The 17,839-nt window shown below is 39.1% G+C and overlaps 1 protein-coding gene across 2 annotated transcripts in view; it reads left to right on the top strand.

The window, feature by feature from the left end:
* CA8 (carbonic anhydrase 8) overlaps window positions 1-17,839 on the top strand; it is a 76,723-nt gene that overhangs the window by 36,730 nt on the left and 22,154 nt on the right. For both annotated transcript variants that reach the window (XM_060242964.1, XM_060242965.1), the window contains exons 4-6: window positions 3,118-3,213; window positions 9,615-9,677; window positions 16,023-16,071. In XM_060242964.1, coding sequence (XP_060098947.1) covers window positions 3,118-3,213; window positions 9,615-9,677; window positions 16,023-16,071 — 208 coding nt within the window. The remainder of the gene's footprint in view (window positions 1-3,117; window positions 3,214-9,614; window positions 9,678-16,022; window positions 16,072-17,839) is intronic.

Below are 17,839 nucleotides of genomic sequence, written 5' to 3'. Positions count from 1 at the left end.
AAAAAAAATTAAAAAGCCATTAAAAAAAATTTCCCCTGTCACTGCTTTGAGTGATGGTGAGAAAAAGGGGCTTTGAGGAGGGGATCCTCACTTCCACTAGGATACCAGCAACCCTACAGTGTTGAAACTGTCATGGAAGATGGAGTGTATGTTTTGTAGTCTAAGGTGAGGCACTGGTTGTGTACAGGTTTTAAAAGTAGAATGTGAATAGTGTCTCAGGTAGCCAAAATGACTTAAGCTATCCTTAAATGGAAAAGGAAAGGAAAGGTCCCCTATGCAAGCAGCAGTTGTTTCCAACTCTGGGGTGATGTTGCTTTCACAACGTAATGACAGACTTTTTACAGGGTGGTTTGCCATTGCCTTCCCCAGTCTTTTACACTTCCCCCTCAGCAAGCTGGGTATTCATTTTACTGACCTCTGAAGGATGCAAGGCTGAGTCAACCTTGGGCCAGCTACCTGAATCCAGCTTCTGCTGGAATTGAGCTCAGGTCGTGAGCAGAGAGTTAAGACCACAGTACTGCAGTACTGCTGCTTTACCACTCTGCACCACGGGGCTGATCCTTATATGAGGATTATAATATTTCCACCAATTCATTGAATACAAAGCAGCTGCCCTTAAGAGACAACACCATTTTCATTGGATATGTCATGGAATAACTGCTGGTGGTATTTGCTTTTTAGAGAGCAAGAGGAAAAAGTTGGCATGAAATATTTACCTCTTTGAATGTTACCCCCATAATGAAAGCCATTAAAAAGGCCTAGTGACTTAGAAGTACGGTCACTGTAAACTTATCTATTGTGGCATTGTTATAACTTTTGAAGGCAAGGTAATAGATTGACATTAAAAGAAGATAATAGTGGGAGTGATTTGGTCATTGTTTTCCCAACAGGGCCAGTTGCTGGGACTTAATTTTTTTTTTATCAGAAGTTTCCATGGATGGCTGCAAACAAACTTCTTGATTCTTTCTTTGTCATGTGTATTATGCTCATGAGATAGCATGAGTACCCTCTAGTGGTGAATAGCAAAATAAATTCTTTCCTGAAAAAAAAAGAGTATATAGGACAATTTGACATCAATAACAGGGAGTATCCTGCTCGCTGTTTCCTTTTTAAAAATTAATTTTGCTGTTACACTTGAAGAGACAGTGTCTGAAATGTCAACATATGCTTTGGTAATTAAATGAACCATTTAACATTAGATGGAAGTAGCATTGTAAAAGTGAGGAATCCTTGGAAAGAACATTGTTAAACAGTATAATTTGTTTCTTTATAGTCATCCAATATGTAAAGCTTTTTGAATACCAAGCTGAGTAATAAACAACTTGTATCTAATTGTACGTGGTTAAATCTGAAGGTTTTTCAGTACCTTGCATTTAACTGACCAATAGTCTTTAATTTTGAACAAAGCAAATAAAGTTTTGAAATTGTAGTAGATTTTCCTGATGGTTTAAAGTTATATGGTACATATTTGATTTAAATACCTTTGTGTCCAATTATTAGAATAGAAAATGTTGGCTTCAATTCCTCACACATTTTACTCTTTTCCCCAGGAATTCAGAGGGTGTTTTCGCACTCACGTTTTACTGGCGCCACGACCCTCCTGACGCCGGCGAATCTGCATGGATTTCGCAACAGAAGCGCCGGCGCTCCCAGAAGCGCCGTCGCTTTCCGTCGCTAAGCCAGCGCAAACGTTTTCCTGCATCTTTGCGATTTCCGTTTGCGCTGGCTTAGCGACGGAAGTAGCCGGCGCTTCTGGGAGCGCCGGAGCTTCTGGTGCGAAATTCATGCAGATTCGCCGGCGTCAGGATGGTCGTGGCGCCAGTAAAACGTGAGTGCGAAAACGGCCAGAGTAGTATGGTTCCATTTTCCCTGCTTAAGACATCCTTGTGAGACATCCTATGCTAGTCAATAGGCACCAAGTCAGAAGGGGGTTCAATGTCAAAATCTGCCCCAATTATGCAACAGTATAGGCTGTGCTTTCACCTGTGTTTTTATCTGTACACAGATGGTAGTATTTTGTAATGGTGTGTTTCATATTTCTGTGGGTAAAATTTTGGCACAAGGCCATATACTTGGATCTCCTATCACATACCACAGGCTTTGGTCCTTTCTGGTTAGGCTGCTTAAAGTTGTATTGAGGTCAATGGGATTAGGTTTCTTAAATGTGATTAATGAAGCAGTTTGTACACTCTTCTGCCATTGGTCCCTCATCCACTCTCCTTCCTTCCCTGCTGTGGGCAAAAGTAGAGATCTGCTAGTTAGAGCAGTACTCTGTTGCAGGGTAGTGGACAAAGAGCCAGTGTGGATAGAATACTGGATGAAGAAGAGAGAACCTCAAATTCAGTCCTGACTCTTGTGGAAAATTCACTGGATGTCTTCATCCTAGTTACTTTCTCCCAGCCTAAGCTACCTGGGAGGGCAAAACATGTGGAACTATAGGCATCACTGTAATGCCCTGGAAGAAGAGTGAGACCTGGGTGAAGCCTGTTTATAACACCTGACTGCTCTGTTTTATAACCATGGATTCCTTGCAGCTATTTGAAAGAGTATGTGGGACTTGCAGAGGATGTTGAAAGGTCCATTTAAAAGTAACCCTGATGAGGCATCACAAAAATGTCCACAATGGCAACTGACACAGTTACAAATATAGTGGCAGTTAGGAATTCTCACATAGGTGACCATTTATTATCTTATATAAATGGAAGATTATCAAGAATTGCAGATAACCAGTTACATTCATTTGTCAGTTTTTTTTATATAAGCTCCCTAAATATCCAGACCTAAAAGAAGGTTAGTGCTGGAATACCCCCTTCCCTCCCTTCCCTGTGACTCTGTTTTTTTTATTATCTTGATTACAAAACAGTATGAGGAGGAACTTCGTCCTCCATAGTTATAGTAAATGAAAAATTCTTCCATTATTAGGAAATGCATTTATTTTCTTTCATTCTATCTCTGCAGTCAAAGCCTTTGTATCAATATTTAACATGTGTAAAAATGTGTAGTTTCTGAACAATGTCTAGAAATGGCTCCAGTGCCCCAAATTTAAGGCAAACTTAGTCCATGATCATGTTGTTTTTCTATGGATGATCTTCTCTCTTTCTTTCCTTTTTTTCTTAGCTTCACCTAATTCACTGGAACTCCACAATGTACCACAGTATTGATGAGGCAATTGGGAAGAAGAATGGCATTGCCATTATTGCTTTATTTGTGCAGGTAATTACAACTTTTCTTGTCACAGTCCTGAAATGTTGAACAAAACAATGGTTGTAAATTGCTTTCTTGAACAGCTATTATGATACAGAAGATGGCAGTCCTAAATCCAGTAACAGGCATATTGCTTCTGTGATTCCTGTTTCACACAACATTGAACTCCTGGAGTGCTGTGTATGTCTAGCTTGCAAGGTATCACAAAATATATTATAGATAATTTGTGTTATATTGGGCTTTTGGAAAAAAACTCTGAATATAATACAGGACAGTTCTATATTGCCTTTTAAGACATAAGTAATCTTGTTAGGAAATGCAAGGGAATTGGTGAAAAATCAATCTATATTTTGATAGACTTAAGCATTTATTGCTAAACTTTGGGAAGATCAAGGCAGATCAGATGTAAATTATGTAGTTGAAGAAATGTTAGGATCTTTCAGTACTGGAAATGATTGTTACTATAATTCAAGTAAGGGAATAATAAATGCATATGGATTCAATTGTGATAGTAATCTTTACTTACTTTTTAGACGTTAAGAAATATGTGTTTACAAATATTTATGGGGGAAGTACTTGCAGTTAATTTCAGCTTGTAGAAGACATAACAGTGTTAAGTATGATTAATATATATGATTAACAGGGCTGCCAGACCCGCCCCCCCCCCAGGAAGGCAGGGGTCTCCCACTGCCAGGTCTACCTCCCTCCACCAATCAGCTGGCCAGCAGGAGGGAACTTACCCTGAAAAAGATGGAGAACCATCTAATGTACAGTGATGTCTCTGCCACTGGCCACATTTCATCACATCTGGGACACTGAGGCGACACTCAGGTATTTGGGCAAAAACTCTATGGTAGAAGCCAAATTTACCATGGAGTTTTTGCCCAAATGCCAGAGCATTGCCCTGACATCCTGGGGGTGAGGACATCACTTCCAGGTCATGTGAGCATCGAAATACACACATTGCTGTATGTTGGCTGGGCCTCCTTGCTGCTCCCAGTAAGTCCCCCATCTGCCACCAGTTGCCCTAATGATTAATATTTATCATTTACCTAATTATGCTATAGAAAACATATTTTTTCATTAATATATTTCTTAGAACAAATGTGCAAGGTCTGTATATGTTGCTGATATGTGTAAGTGCTTAGAATTTAATGACATCAGAGAAAGAGAGAGAGGTTTGGACATATATGACAACACAGAATTTGGAGGTACTGGACATCTTGAGCTACCGAGAGAGGAAAAAAGTTTTCTATAAGTTTTTTTTTTTGGCAGGGGATACCAGCCCTCCCTGAGAAGTATTTTATGGCCGATATCACATTTAAGTACTAGATTAACAATGAAGGGTAGGTGCAAATACCTCTAAGAACCATACTTGTATGCATGGTTCTAACAGGGATAACTCTGAGTAAAACTCATGTTTTTAAAGGACTTTAGAACACTTTGGAATTATTGTGAGTGAACTTGAATGGTTGAACTGCTAGTTATTTAGCATAACTGAGAGAAAATTAATTCTTTCATTTCTCGGGGGGGGGGGCAGGAAGAAAGTTGTTGTTCTTATTCTGTTTTGATTTTTTCAGCTGCTATTAATTTGTCTTCTTTCGTAATATGATTATAAATGGCTCCAAGACTTGAATGTAAAAATATATTGATAATGGTTATGACACAGAGATAGAGTTGGTAAAAATAATGAAAGTAGCTCTCATTTCTCTCGGTTCTGTATCCTAGAGGACTGTTCCATAATTGCTTTGTAAGCTGTCTTCCAATTTCAGCAAAGCTAACTTTGCAGTTACTCAAAGTTATATAAAAGAGTTAAATAATTTTTTGATTCTTTCTTTTTCTGCTTCTGAATTTTTATATTACTAGAGTTCTTTAGTTTAATTGAAACTGTCTGTACCATATCCTTAAATTTAATGAAGTGTGGTGCACTCTTTGATTTATGGCCTAATGGAAGAAACCCAAACTATATCAAAGACTTCGATTCACTTGCAGTTTTGGGCAACTAGATTCTGACAATAATTGGTGGCTGTAGGTGTGAATGCATCAAAAGCTATATCTAGTCAAATCAATAGGGCTTACCTAAGCATCCTTATGGGGTGGATGTGTGCATCTAAATGAACATCTGTTACTTCAGAAAAATGTAATCAATAGGTTTCTTTTCAAGCTATAAAATTGGTCAGCCCAGAAGAAATTGAGATTTCTTTTGGCTAATGAAAATAAGGCTATATTATTCAGCTTGTGGGATTTTATTGTCTTGGCCACAGTTTAAGTATAGGTAAAGGTATTACACGTTAAATGTAGTGGATTATAAGTGATATACACATTTTTAAAGAGTTCTCTTCGTTACGAATAAATTACTACATATGTGACAACAAGGCTTTTTTCCTAGGGGAATGTGGTGGAGCAAAATTCTTCAAAAATGTTTAAAAATTCATGAGGGGCACCCATTTTCCTCTTGAAAGTTCTGTCACCTCTTTTTCCAGAAAGAAAGCTCCATGTGACAGACTTCACTTTAAAAGCTCATAAGTGCTGTGAAACATGTAATGTGAAGGGTCAATGCCTCACAGAGGCAGAGAGCCTTGAGTGACAGGCTGCTCAAAGGAATTTGATTGGTTAGCATCAGTTGAGCAGAAAGACTTGGGAATTGATTGCTGAAGAGAACTCAGTTGAATGTAGCTCTGCATTGGAAAGTTTAGTACTGACTGAGAACTGGAACAGTTTAGCTTTGACTGAGAGCAGTTAACAGTGACTGAGGACTGAGAAGGTTGGCAAGGAGGAGGATCAGTGAAGACCCCCATTTGGGTCAGAAAAAGGAATAGATCTTCTAGTTAAAGTGGTTCCCTGGCCAGTTGATAAGGGCGATAGCTCAAAGATTGGACTGATCCCCCTGAAGGGTTCAGAGAAAGAATTTGGGTACCATATTTTTCGGACCAAAAGACATACTTCCCCCCCCCAAAAAAAAAGTGGGGGGGGGAGTGCGTGCGTCTTATGGAGCAAATACTAAAAAAAAGGAGACGAGGCGGAGGGGGAGGGGGTCTGCAGCCCCCGGGAGACAAGCGCCGGGATCGCTCCCTCCGCCCCCACCACAAACCCAGTGCTTCGTGGGCGCCAGCATGCTTCCCCCGCGCCTGCGTGCCTGGCTCCGGCTGTGCGGCTCTGACGCCCCTGGGAGACAAGCACCGGGATTGCTCCCTCTGCCACCACCGCAAACCCAGCGCTTCGTGGGCACCGGCAGGACACGTGGCCCTTGAGCAGTGGAGGGGGTGGTGTGCTTCCCCCGCACCTGTGTGCCTGGCTCCGGCTGTGTGGCCCCTGGCTGAGGTAGCCCAAAGGCTGCAATGGCGCCCACATCCTCAACGGCTGTGCTGGGAGGTGCGGGCAGCGAAAGATGGCTAATACCTCTGTTTTCGCACGTAGACAAAGGTGCGTCTTATGGTCTGGTGCGTCTAATGGTCCGAAAAATATGGTACTTGATAGTATATCCCTGCCTTCTGAACCTGAAGAGTCAGTTAAAAGAAAGTAAACTTTTGGCTAATGAAATAAGGCTATATTATTCAGCTTTATCGTCTTGGCCACAGTTTAAGTATAGGTAGAGGTATTACAAGTGTTTAGAAACACTTAAACAAAGCCCTCTTATCTCAAAGATTCTAAGACTGTGTAAAAAGTTTAAAGCTCTCAATTGCTGGAAAAATATGAGCTGTAGTTTGTGAAAATATTGTTACCTCAGAGTTCTTATTGAATTACATCAGACATTTTATCCCTGATTTCACCTGATCTTTTTCTCTCTATATTGAATAAAATATTTTTCTTATTTTTGAATGTTATAAAGCCTCGTGTGCCATTTCAGAAATGTTAGTAAAGAGAGTGATGATGTCTCTTCCCTCAAGTTCCTGGGCTGAGCTAGCATAAAAATACAATTATGTGACAGGGTGGGACAAGCCATAGATCTTCAGGAAAGGGGAAAAATAGATAAAGGGGCTTTTCAGTCAGAAAGGAAGAGGAAAATGGAAGGAAAATCCTTCCTCTGAGGGAGGGAAGAGAACAAGGAAATCATATACCTTTAAAACTTGCTGTTTATAAGTCTGTTCCATGATTGCTTGGATTTATTCTTTAAACTTCTTTGGTCTGGCATTTTTTTATTAAGGCTTATCATGTTTAATATAAAAACTGAACAGAACAGTTGTTCATAACTACTGGAAATACATGTAAAAGGGTGCTTAATAAAGAAGATCTTTCTTGCCTGATCAGGAGCCTGAATCAAATTATTTTAAAGTAGCAAATTCCAAGCACATGGGGTTGTGTCATTCAAGTAGAAGGTTTGCTACCTTCTACCATGATTCTCTTGGATATGGACACTACATGTGTGCAGTAGGATTATTGTGATCTTAGTGTTGCAGTTTTCAGCAAAAAAGGAATCCTATAAAATCAGCCACAGACATCTGTGTTACAACACTTTTGCACTTTTTAAAAAAAGTTATTAGACTTCACCACATTCCCTTTGGTAAACTGTTATCTCTGTATTTATCCTTTGTTGTGCATCACTTCAAAAGGTCATTCCACTTGATAGGGGTATAGATCTTGACTTGTTAATGAAGATTGTAGGTGGCCACATTGACCTACAAATAATTGCCAAAACAAGGGACCAAGAAAAAGATCACAAAATAGTATGCAAGCTTTGAATACTTCAGGACTATACATCAGGTTGGATACTCAGTGCAAAAAAAAAAAAAAAGGTATAGTAAAATATAAGTAAGTTATCTCAGGATTTATTGGAAAATATACTTTCCACCATGCCCATAAGAACTTAATTCCCTCCCCCCATCTGGGTTTTTAAAAATTGAACATCCAGCTTAATGAAACTTTCTGGAGACATGAAAGCTTGAATGCTGTTTTGTGATATTCTGGTAGATGCTAATAAATTTCCATAGGTAATGGCAAACTACCTCAGCTTCTTACTTGCCTTAAAAGTCCCCTGCTGGGTTGCTATAAGTTGGTTGTGTCTGGACAGCATATACAAACATTGTCTGCAAGTTCAGAATAAGAGAGCTGACACCTTCAGTTGGGTAGTAAATAGGGTTGCCAAGTCCAATTTAAGAAATATCTGGGGACTTTGGGGGTGGAGCCAGGAGACATTAAGGGTGGAGCCAAGATCAAGGTTGTGACAAGCATAATTGAACTCCAAAGGGAGTTCCGGCAATCACATTTAAAGGGATGGCACACCTTTTCAATGTCTTCCTTCCATAGGAAATCATGAAGGATAGGGGCACCTTCTTTTGGGGCTCATAGAATTGGACCCCCTTGTCCAATCGTTTTGAAACTTGGGGGATATTTTGAGGAGAGGCACTAGATATTGTACTGTAAATTTGGTGCCGCTTCCTCAAAAAACAGCCCCCCCCCAGAGCCCCAGATACCCACAGATCAATTCTCCAGGATTTTCTATGGGAATAAATCTCCATAGGGAATAATAGAGTTCCCAGCAGACATTTCCCACCCCTCCCCCTGCTTTCTGACAACCCTGAAGTGGGGGGAGGGCCTCCAAACCGGGGGATCCCCTGCCCCCACCTGGGGATTGGCAACCCTAGTAGTAAAAGGGGCCAAGTGTATTTTTTAATTGCATTTATCAAAGGGGATCTGTGGCACATGGAGGCCAAACCACATTACAAACCCATTTGCAGTGTGGTTAGTTGGTGGAAAACAGAAGAGTCAGGCATCTTTTTATCTGCGTATTTTTGAATTTATGGGTGAAGCCCCCCTGGCTCTGAGCCTTGAACCATCATATACATATGGCATATGCTTCTCCTTGCAAAGTCTTCATGATGCTTGGGGAAAGTGACCACTTTCTGGCCCTCTTGTTGCAGGGTCTATGGTTCAAGGATAATGACACTAAAGGGTTTCCTGTCCCAAGTCCATGAAGGCACCAAAGCCTCAGGCACCAAAGTCTCTGAGGATTAACCCTTCACCACAATGATGTCCCAGAGTTCTAATCTATCTGTACAACTTGACCTGCACTGCAGTGATCAACATGGAATACTAATACCTAGGCATTACTGAAACTAGAATAGGGGGGAAATTCCTACTTGGCCCCCAAATGGGCAACCAGATTGCACCCTCTCTGAAATAAAGAGAGGGTGGGTACCTTCTTATCCAATGGTCAGAAAGAGGAGTGAGGATGATGCCTGTTGTTATACAGGCTTCATCCCCTTGCCCCAATACATCACAGAAAACGCAATGTCATTTGGCTCTTTCTTTTACCTGCTGCTCCAAATCACACTGCTTTTCCAGCATCACTTTCAGTCACAGGTTCAGGAGTTATCTATGTAATAAGTTTCCATACCTTTTGGTTTACAACTTGTTGATGAGTTTGTCTTTACACATATTTCAGTTTTTATTTATTGCCCATTATGTTTCAGATAGGAAAGGAACATTCAGGCCTAAAGGCTGTGACTGAAATTCTGCAAGATATCCAGTACAAGGTATGGAATCCTTCAAAGGAAAAGGACATATTTATTAACAGAGAGACTAAGAAGAAGAAGGTGATGATATTGGATTTATATCCCACTCTTCTCTCTGAATCTCAGGATCTCAGAGCAGGTAGTAGGGGAGGGTCGGGTCAATGCATACGATAAGCAAGGGGAAAATGTAAAAAATATAAATGTTGCCCTGACCTGGATAGCCCAGGTAAACTTGCTGTCATCAGATCTTGGAAGCTAAACAGTGGCAAGTACTTGGATGGGAGACTGCCTTGGAATATGTCTGGTGACTATATTTAAAAATAGGGGTGCATGCATTCCCTCATCAAAAATATTAAAAGTTAACAGTGAATTATTAATTACAGTCAAAGACCAGTCCAAAAATAGATACAGTACTAGAAATGCTTACATACAAAACTATTACATAGATAATTACAAACAGCAAATCATATTCAATAAATTGATGCAGAATTATCAAACTAATATGCACATAATCTAGGAACTCTATCCATAATCCAGGTCCAAGAGGAAAAGGAAAATGTATGATTCCTCTTATCTACCAAGGGATTTCTGAAGGATAGGAGTAATGAAACCATATATAAGATCACCATAAAAAAGGGCAATGCAGTAAAACATGCCCAGCAGTTTCAGCTTCCCCATGTGCACAAGGCCATATATGTTCCTGGTACAGTACACCATGATACCTCCCTTCCAAAAATGCAGAGGGTAGAACATTAAACTATGCCAAAATAAAAACCTTCCCTATGTTTGGGAATTAGTAAATTAGCCAGATAGTTAGATGGAACAAACTTCTTGTTCCTTAAAAAATGTTTTGTAGCAATGTTTAAATTATACTATATATGGTGATGTCACTTCCAGTTACTGACCAGAATGACATTGTGGGATACTGCTCTTATACCTGCATTTCCCCCCTCTAATTGCCAGAATGAGAGTGGGAAAGGGGGTTGAGGCTGGAATTTCCCCATCCCCATTGGGTAAATAACAACCTTGGTACCAATTTCATTCCAGGCACACTAGTTTTAAAAGAACATGAATTCTTGGCTAACCTATGATATATTTTCCAACACCCTGTAACATTCAGTGGCTTGGAAATGCAAGGGAGTTCTGCTTGTGCAGCAGGACTTTTCCACCTGCTCAGTCCAGTATTAGGTTTTGTGTCCATCCTAAAGCCAATCCTAAAGGTTGAAGGACCCCTTACAATGTAGCTTGTGAGGTTCCTGTTCCAGCTTTGGCTCAGCAAGGCGGGGGATTCGCACCTCTTGTGAACTCCCCGAATGGAGCAGATCACAGGGTGTCTGGACATTCAGATACCCAAAGGGATCCCTGGAGAGGGAGCCCTGATAGCATGAGATGCGACATTCCCACAGATTTTGTCGGCGGGCGAAGCCTGGTTCTTTGTCTATCCTGAAGTCTCACTGCAACAATCACCATTTTGCATGGCACTAGCTGTGTCCAACAGTAACAAAATATTTCTTTCTAATCGTCTTTCTACTTCAACTAACGACCTTGCAAGTAAGTTTATTTGGCAATGCAACCTATCAGCTAAAGTCCTATTATAAACCAAATTCAACTGTTCAAAAAAGGGGGAGGAGGCTAAAACACCCCCCCCCACACACACACACAGACAAGAAAGGCTTCTAAAATGAAAAGAACAAGCTTATAACAACTGTCTTTATTTCAAGTAAAAGGTATTGGACTGAGTATATAGTTGTGGACAGATCTGGTTGAAAATTAAATAAACGATAATTGGACTATCAAAATACTAAATTTCCATCAAAGGTGGAAGGTGACTTTATATGAGAAGAATTGGATTTCTGGATTTTTAACCTGGCACTTTGAACCTACTTTCTGATTTCTACTATTGTACTGATTATAACTGCAAGGAAAATGATTCACCAAACATAGATTAATCATTCAAGAGATTTTATGGCTACAATTCTTTCCATAAGGCAAGGAATTGGTCATTTAGCAGAATTGGTCAAGGAGCAAATGAGAAAACTCCAGGAAAAATATGAAAATATGGAAAACATGCAAGACCACTTATCAAGGAGCACAAAATCTGCCTTAGAAGTGGGGAAAAGTGGAAAGACAACGGCTTGAGCCAGTGCTGCCTGATCTTAAAATAGATGCAGAAAATATACTTATGCAAGAGAAAAGGATCCTATAGTTCACTGAGACAAAGGAAGGGGGGAGTAACTTCAACCCAGCTCCAAAGCTTTTTGTAAAAATGTTTAGCAATGAAGGGGAAAAATCGTTTGATGCAATCTGCAGTCTCATGACAAGTCCAACAATGATTAGATCTTGGAAAAATTTTAAGAAGAAGAAATTATAATCTTTTACTATGCAGTGGGTTGATACTATGGATCTGATGTAATATTTTGGAATGATTATTCTGATTTTTTAATTAGGGGATTTACATCTTATATGAATTAAAAGGGAGAGACTATAAGATCATTTTTTAATGGGCATAATATTTTGGGATTTAATTTTGAAACTATTGGGGTTTTTTTTGAGGGAGTCTTCAAATCTAAAGCAGGACTATTTAATATATATTTTTAATTGAATGGGTAGCTTGTTTTGGCTTGCTGTGATTTTTTGCAAATCTCAAAACCATAATGAAGCTAAAAATTTTATTGTTAAAAATGAGGGTTTTTAATGACTCTAATAGTTTGCAAAATCTCTTAAAATTTAAATATATGCTAAGATAAGCCTAAAAAGTTAAGCTGTTTAATTAGAATTTGAACTATTGTAGTTAGAATTACTCATATACATACATATATAGGTATGCACACACATATAAGAAGGCATATGAAAGAGAATATAAAGAAACTGTGTACGTACCTTGCTTATTTTTGCCCTTTTTTAGAATGGTAGATGAGGAGTGCCCCTATCATTTATCCTTATGTATTGAAATGTCCACTAATGATATAATCCACTGAGAGCTTTTTCTTTCTTTTTTCTTTTGTATTCCAGAAAAGTTGGGAGTGCAGCTTGATGGAAGTGAGATGAATTATAGATCAAGGGTACTTTTCTCAGTTTAGTGTGAAGTTCTGGGAACAATTAGGGAGGGCGAGTTCTTGCCCTGTTCTTTGTTGTTGGAGATGAGTGCTGTAAAAACTCTTCTCCCTTGTTTATTTTTTTCTCTTAGAAAATCCACCCTTTTTGTTTGTTAAATAGAGCTAGCTTTCCAAGTAGGTCGCTAAAGTTATCAACATTTGCTAATAAGACATGCACATTATAACTGTACCCATTTAAATCAAAGGCCTTTCATGGTCAATGAGAAGCTGGTTTTAGTTTTGTTAACCTTGTGACTCCTTTGTAACTTAGATAAGAGAAAGTTGCTAATATACAGCTGTTGTTATATACAGGAGCTTCTTGCCTAATAAGATAGTATTGAAGACCAGAATTTGAACTTTTCTCTCTTTTCTTTTTCTTTTTCCTTTGTTGTTTGGTGTAGATTTAAAATATTTAGATGTGGTTTTGTATGAACACAAATATGACAGATAAAAATCCTGAATTTCCCACTAAATAGTAGGATTTTATAGTATATCAAAAAGTTTGTAGACTTTAAAGGTAATATGTACTGCTTTTGGATACTTGCAGGTATAATGAATTATACTTTTTTTTCTTTCTTGATGTAGTAATAAATGTAATTTACTCTTTTATTTTCGGTACCTTATCCCTAATCCTTCCCTCAATTCCCTAATCTTCCCTGTTAAAACTTAATAAAACTTGTTTATACTGTACAATGTAGCTTGCTCCATGCTGTAGCTACAGGGGAGAATGTTAAAATCCAGAGATCTCCCTTTCCATGAGCAGAAGTGCCTACAATAGCTTCAACACCATACAGCAATGATGTTAATCTCTCTCTCTCACACACACACACCTATCTATATCTAAAATGTATATATAAATATATAATTACATGTATTAATTTATAACCATTCATTCAATTATGAAACAACAAAAATCTTGAATTAAAAATCATTGTGTAACAACCCTTTCCCTAATGTACTCAATTGCACACTTTTTGTTCTTGGTAACTCCAGAAATTAATTGCAAGTCCAAATAAAAAGGCATTTAGAGAACAACTGTGTGCATTTTGGCAAATATACCATAAGGGAACTATGAAAAATGGCTCTCTATAAATTCTTGTAGTCTCAGTGTATAAATAAAATAGAGTGAAGGAGTCTTTTTTAGGTGATTTGTGCAATGATGATAAATTGCCCTTGAATAGTGATAAGGCATTGAAAAAGAAAGTGGTCTCTGATTTATAGTGTGCTCAAACTGTTTAGGTTGAAATCCCTTGCACACTTGAACTCAGTGGGATTTAACTTCTGAATGAACATGTAAATGACTGTGCTTCTCAATACAATCTCAGGTAAAATCTCTTTACATGATATATGAAATCCAAGTTAGGTTGGTTCTCTTTCCCCAATCCAACTCACATTTCATGTCTGACCTGGAAGTCATCTTAAAAACAGTTGGGAAGGGCCAAATCAACTCTCGATAGGGTTGCTAGCCTCCAGGTGGGTCTTATAACGAATATTTGTGACCGTAATTATTTTGGATAATTATTGGAAATTACAACAAACTTTACTGTAATAATTATAACCCAAGCAGTCCATAAAATATCCTAAGAGCTCAATTCCATTTTACAGACAAATCAATTGATGGATATTGAGCAAACAAACATTGGTGAACTCAATGTCTATATTGCTCCTATTAAAAGCCTCCAATCCTGATGCCCAAATTAAATCATAAAAGGACATGCACGTTTCTTAATCCCATGAAATAATATTGCAAGAGAGACACCGACTTTTCTCCTGTTTCCAGAATCCTTTCTCTGGCAAGGGATTAGTGATGAATTTAATATACAGTAAAAGCTCACTTGGGACCCAAGGTCTCCACAAAGTTTCTATACAAGCAATACACTCAAACACCCCCTGGAGAAAATGGCTGCTTTGAAGGGAGGACTCTATGACAGTGTGCCATGCTGAGGCCCCTTCCCTTCCCAAATTCCACCCTCTCCTGGATCCACCCCCAAAGTCTCCAGGTAAAAAAAAATAAAAATAAAAAAAATTAAAATATTATTATTTTCCAACACAGACATGGCAACCCTAATTATGAAGCATGGCTTAGTAGCAGGTGAGGCTTCAGCCTTCCCTCCTTTGCATTCTGTGCTGGTTTTACAGCGGGTGGTGGGGGGGAGAGGAACACCTGTAGGGGTAGTCATTTATGTCAGTGCTAGCTCCAATATGTCCTACTCTGAAGCTGATCCTCCCCCCCACTTCCTCTTTTTAAGGTCTGATGTGAAAAGTAAGTCAGGTTGGGGGAATCTCCAACAAGGGTTGCCAAGTCCAATTCAAGAAATATCTTGGGACTTTGGGGGTGGAGCCAGGAGACATTAGGGATGGAGCCAAGATCAAGGCTGTGACAAGCATAATTGAACTTCAAAGGGAGTTCTGGCCATCACATTTAAAGGGACGGCACACCTTTTCAATTCCTTTCTTCCACAGGAAATAATGAAGGATAGGGGCACCTTCTTTTGGGGCTCATAGAATTGGACTCCCTGGTCCAATCTTTTTGAAATGTGGGGAGTATTTTGGGGAGAGGCACTACATGCTATACTGAAAATTTGGTGCCTCTACCCCAAAAAACAGTCCCCCCAGAGCCCCAGTTACCCATGGATCAATTCTCCATGATTTTCTATTGGAATAAATCTCCATAGGGAATAATAAATTCCCAGAAGACATTTCCCTCCCCTCGCTTTCTGACGACCCTGAAGCGGGGGGAGGGCCTCCAAACCGGGGGATCCCCTGCCCCCACCTGGGGATTGGCAACCCTATCTCCAACCCAATTCACATTCTACATATTGTATAAGGAAACCCTCATTTCCAGGACTATACTTGTGCTGCTGTGTTTCTGGAAGTACATATGTATTGCTGCAGAAAATAACTCTGAAGAGTTTACCAAAGTTCTGGATATGCACATGGCACTTTGCTCTTAACTACTACTTACTCAAATCCAATTAATTGGGAGATGCATATGAAAAAACTGAGGAGACACTTATTAAGATTTAGCAAAGATGTGTATTTGACAAGGGAAATGTAAAGGTGATTTCTGGGAGATTATCATTAGGTGACAAGATTTATTGTTTTGATTATTTGCATTGTTGGATTTTTTTGTAAAGGGTTGCTCTTTGCATGCCCTTAAAATCCTTATTGTGGTATATTATAGAATAGATCCATGAATCACAAACTTCATAAATAGCTACTGATTCCTATTATCAGCTAGAAACAAGACTGGTTTTTGTTAATTTTTCAGGGGAAGAGCAAGACAATACCCTGTTTTAATCCTAATACATTATTGCCAGGTAAGTGTTCCTACATATACTGCAAAAACTTTGCTCAGAAATATATATGTATAGTTAACTTTTATTGCAGTCGTAAAACACTCAAATGCTTTCTGCCACCTTATATATTGTTTGGCAGCCTCTCTTTTTATAGAGCAGTTTTAATTTAATTGGATTACCAGAAAAGATATTTCTGAACATGGTGTATCCCACTAAAACAGCAGTGATGATGAATAGTGTTTGTCAGCACAATACATATTGAGTACCCACCAGGTAACATTTGTGTTCTTCATAGTGATGAGTCATAGTTCTCAAAATAGCTGTCTCTCTTGCAGTGAATTGTAACTCAAATAGGATCTAAGCAGCTGGCATTTCCACTGGTAGCTAGAGTCTACAACTTTGGCATGGTTAATTTACCAACATTTTTATTATATGGAATGTTTTAGAATAGTTGTTTGTTTGTTAAATACATACATACATACATAAACAAACAAACAAACAAACAAACAAACAAATAAATAAATAAATAAATAAGAGTGCCATTACAACCCAGGAAATACATGCTTGCCCTGATACAAATGGCCCAGACTGGCCCAATATCAGCTCTGGGAAGCTAAACAAGGTCAACCATGGTCAGTACATGGATGGGAGACCACCAAAGAAAAAGGTTGCTACACAGAGGCTGGCAAAGGCAGATTACTTTTGTTTGTCTGTTGCCTTGAAAACCCTACAGGGTTACCATAAGTCAGCTGCTACTTGACAACACTTTCCATCACAATACACAATCAGCTGAGTTCACTTTGCATGAGTAAATCAGTGCTTGAAAAGGAACTGGGGAACTCCATAAACTTGACACCACTGACATACTCAAAAGGCTATATACACCTGTCATAAACAAAGAAGAGGGAACTTCAAAGACATGCACCAAAAAGGATAACAACTTCAAATTGATTTAATATATTTGGCTAAAATATGAATATGGATGTCTTCATCAATCAATAGTAAAGCATCAGACAATTAGCATGATCTGCATATGGGTAGCTGGGCAAGTCCTATCCGTTTCAATAAGAGGTGTGTGGGTGAATTTCCCATTGGATCCATTTCTGCACATGACTGGATCATGATCAAGTCCTAATAAATGTTTTACATAGTAGGATATACATCCTATTGTTTGACTTTCATTTTGGGCCAAATTTGGTATAACTCAAACTGTGGGATCTTCCATGGGTTTTAAAAAGTTTTCTGTGCTTTGAATGTTAGGGAATTTTTACCTGAGAACCACCAGTGGCAACTCCAGGCTGAAGCAGTTCCAGGCATCTGTCATTTCTTCCTTTCTTGCACATCTCCAGCTGAGGAGTCTTCTCACTGCCCACTTGCTTTGCCCACTTCACTATTTACTCAAGAGCAGATGTACTTCCCTCTTTCCCTCAGCCCACACACAGCTCAATGGAAGACAGCTGCCCATTGACTCACTGAAATGGCAACACTAGTTGACTACAACTTGCAAGCAATACTCCCTCTAAGGTGTGGAGTCTTGTGAACAAAAATTCTACTTTATGAGTTACTGACATTAAAGTTGTGAGCAAAGTGATTTGGCTACTGCATAAATTAGTTTGTTCCGGGACCAGCCTTCCTGAGCTAAGACAAAAATGTGTGAGCCGGAGGCTAAAAAATAGTGAGCGAGCTCACACTAATTCAGCTTAAAGGAAATACTGCTTGCAAGATTGCTCTTCCTCCCCTATCAGGTTATCAATTTGTGGCAGTAGTTGCTGCCAGCAGACACATACAA

Source organism: Heteronotia binoei, chromosome 7 (genome assembly GCF_032191835.1).
Source record: "Heteronotia binoei isolate CCM8104 ecotype False Entrance Well chromosome 7, APGP_CSIRO_Hbin_v1, whole genome shotgun sequence".
Taxonomy (NCBI): domain Eukaryota; kingdom Metazoa; phylum Chordata; class Lepidosauria; order Squamata; family Gekkonidae; genus Heteronotia; species Heteronotia binoei.
The sequence above is the reverse complement of the archived record's forward strand: the minus strand, read 5'-3'. Positions and strand labels throughout refer to the sequence as shown.